At 37.3% G+C, this 2871-nt stretch overlaps 1 protein-coding gene across 1 annotated transcript in view; it reads left to right on the top strand.

The window, feature by feature from the left end:
• The window catches only part of LOC109233406, a 9120-nt gene extending 6552 nt beyond the window's left edge, over positions 1–2568 (top strand). Inside the window, exon 4 of the mRNA XM_019399272.1 lies at positions 1979–2568. Within this exon, the coding sequence (XP_019254817.1) occupies positions 1979–2090 (112 nt within the window). The 3' untranslated portion in view covers positions 2091–2568. The remainder of the gene's footprint in view (positions 1–1978) is intronic.

Below are 2871 nucleotides of genomic sequence, written 5' to 3'. Positions count from 1 at the left end.
CATGTGCTTCTCCGTAGAAATCCTTGTCTGGGCATGGCATTTTCTGGATTAAGTTGCTCCATGACTGGTGTTCTTTTTGGCCAAAATATCTATATGGTTTAGATTAGGAATATGTATGGAACGTTTAGGACAGGGCTGCTGTGTGTGTAGCTGTCAACTGGAAAAGACCGATGCATCACCCTTTTGGTTTGTTAACCAGCTCGATTTCTGGCTGGTGTTTGAAGCCTTAAAGCGATATATGTAGAACAGTTTAAAACTCTTTAGGATGAGGTAGTGGAACCCTGGCAACGGAGGAAGACGGAACCTAAGGCCAGGTTGTTTACCTGTTGATCTTGAAGCCCAATATTTTGTCCTTTTTTGAGATACTTGCAACTGTACATTTTTTTCCGCACTGAAGCACAAGAAAAGTAATTTAACTATTTAAAAAAACTGAGTCCTTGTGTGATCGGCAATTTGAGTTTGTCAACTAAATGATTCTGTGGTGACATAAACCTTGGGCATAAGTGTTAATGACAATTAGATCTCTCTTCTCACGCATTTTTTGGTGGTTGGGCGTACTACTAAATTCATGGTTGTGCGTTTGTGTTAGCTTGTGTTCGCACCCCCCCCCCCCCCCCCCAAATTCTCTGTATTTGTTTCCTCTGAGAGAAATTGTAAAAAGATTGTATAGTTATCTCTTTCCATTTGTCATTATTATAGAAAAGGCTTGGATAATTCATTTTCCCTTTTTGTTTAATATAGCATGTTTACTTTTAAGGGAAAAATATTTGTTCTCAGACAAAATTAACCAAAAGAAACTTAACGCCCAACCCCCACCCTTCCCCAGGTAAGAGAAAAGAATCAGATGCAACTGCAACCTCTTTATGTTATCACCATGTAAATTTTCTCAGTAGTAAACCATATCTTACATCTCGCATTCAAAATGTCATCAAAATCAATTATGATCTTGCTTCTTCTTTGACAGTTCATATCTTGCCTTGATAAATCACCGCCTTTGTTTCTGCTTCGGCGTTGTTACTAGAGAGATATTTTAGGCGTAAAGGATGGGGTTAGTGGTGGTTGAGTGGTTTTTGGTGGCAAAGTTCTAAAACAGAAAGGTGGGACCACACTTCATGTTGCTTATATGAAGTATACAGCAGTTGAATTTTGCTTCCTTACACTTGAGATGTGACTTTTACCTTCAATCACTGCAATAGAGGACGTCACTGCTAACCATATTCAAATGATGACAGAGTTACTCCTCTTTTAATGCAAAGTGGTATTTCAGGATTCAGTTATGAGTGTCTTAAGTCCCCCTTTTTCCTTGTTGTTTATTTCTTATCTCTAAACTAGCTCGCTGATTAGGATTTGTGACACCTTTGGTAGAAATAGGGCCGATACGATTTGACGTTCACTAGTTTTTCCCAATAAAGGACTGATATACTAAGTCTATGCATGACTAATACGAGTCAAAGAACATATTGAAATCTTTCCATGACTGATTCAACAATAAGTACTAGCTCATATCTGCTCAACATCAATGAGTGTGGTGCAACTTATGATCGGCTTATGTAAGTCATATATGATAAAGGAGTCTCTATATGCTGTTAAGCCTACGGCTCATTCTGTAGTTTGTAAGCTGAGAGTACTTTAGTTGCACCAAGTAGTTTACTGACGTACTGACATAACTGCTTTTCATAATCCTAAGCACTATTGCTGTACAATAATGTTTACCTGGATTGCGCAATGAGACTCCTGCTTTTGTCTCTGTATCATCTTATACTTGATTCAATATAATCGTAATTTAGTGATAATAATTCTTTTCCTCTGGGATGATATCTGCTTCTGTCAGATCCTTTTTTAACAACATATACATATAATGCACACATAAGTTCTCAGAGACACACACACAGAGGAAAGTCATCTGGTGTTCTTTACGTTTTTGTTTTTTCTGTTCTTTAACATAATCTTACTGCTGCTTTTGCTCATTCTTGTTCAGGAAGGGTTGGACTCTGCAGGGTTCAGGAGAACGAGTAGGCAACCCACAGATAACAAGGGCCTCAATTGGCGGCTTATACCACACACCAGATGTACAGTCTCTTTGGTCATAGAGTTAAAAAAATGAAAGAAAAAAAATGGCAAAGGAAAATCGGAGAGAGGATTTGATTACACCCTCCTGTTATGAAGAGGAAATAAACCCTCTTTTGTAGGAAATTTTAGAATGCTGGACTAGTTGTATCTTCCTTCTTTTCTTTGAAAGGGAGATTTACTTGCATTATCATGATGGGGTTACATGTAACATGCATGGGCTTCTGATCAGGTAATATATAACTTTAACATGACTCAATACTTCTCTTCCGATCTTTTCAGCACAAAGGGACTATTACTGATATTGATGGTTAGTGCTATTCTCACTTTAAAGTTTCATAATTTAGAAATGTTCGTTTAGCTGCCCAGTTACAACATACAGTTCTATCTGTACCACATATAAAGAGTGACTGAACAGGAAGCCCTTGCTTTCTCAGTTTTGCTTGCAGTTCATTGAATTATTGATAAGATGTTGAAGTGAAAAATCAAAAGAGTGTTTAACATGTGCTTGTCTTTACCTTATAGTTACTGGAGAAGATAACTGTTAGCGTATTAGCTCTTATGTAGCTGCATATCATATCAATTTAACTTCTTCTTCTTCTAACTTCATCTTGATAGGAGGGGGTGGAGGTCGAGAATTAGGGTAGAAGATTGGTAGAAATTTGAGAGTTTCCCCTTTTCTTACACAGTAGTATTAGTAGCACTCTTGTATTTTCATATTTTTAGAGCTTTATTTACATCATGTTGTTTCGTTCGCTTTAGCTATTACTGTTTGGGGCTATTACTTTTTCCTCTTCGTCATTT

The sequence above is a fragment of the Nicotiana attenuata genome, chromosome 10, assembly GCF_001879085.1.
Source record: "Nicotiana attenuata strain UT chromosome 10, NIATTr2, whole genome shotgun sequence".
Classification (NCBI taxonomy): domain Eukaryota; kingdom Viridiplantae; phylum Streptophyta; class Magnoliopsida; order Solanales; family Solanaceae; genus Nicotiana; species Nicotiana attenuata.
Note: the sequence above shows the minus strand (reverse complement) of the source record. Positions and strands in the feature narration are given on the sequence as shown.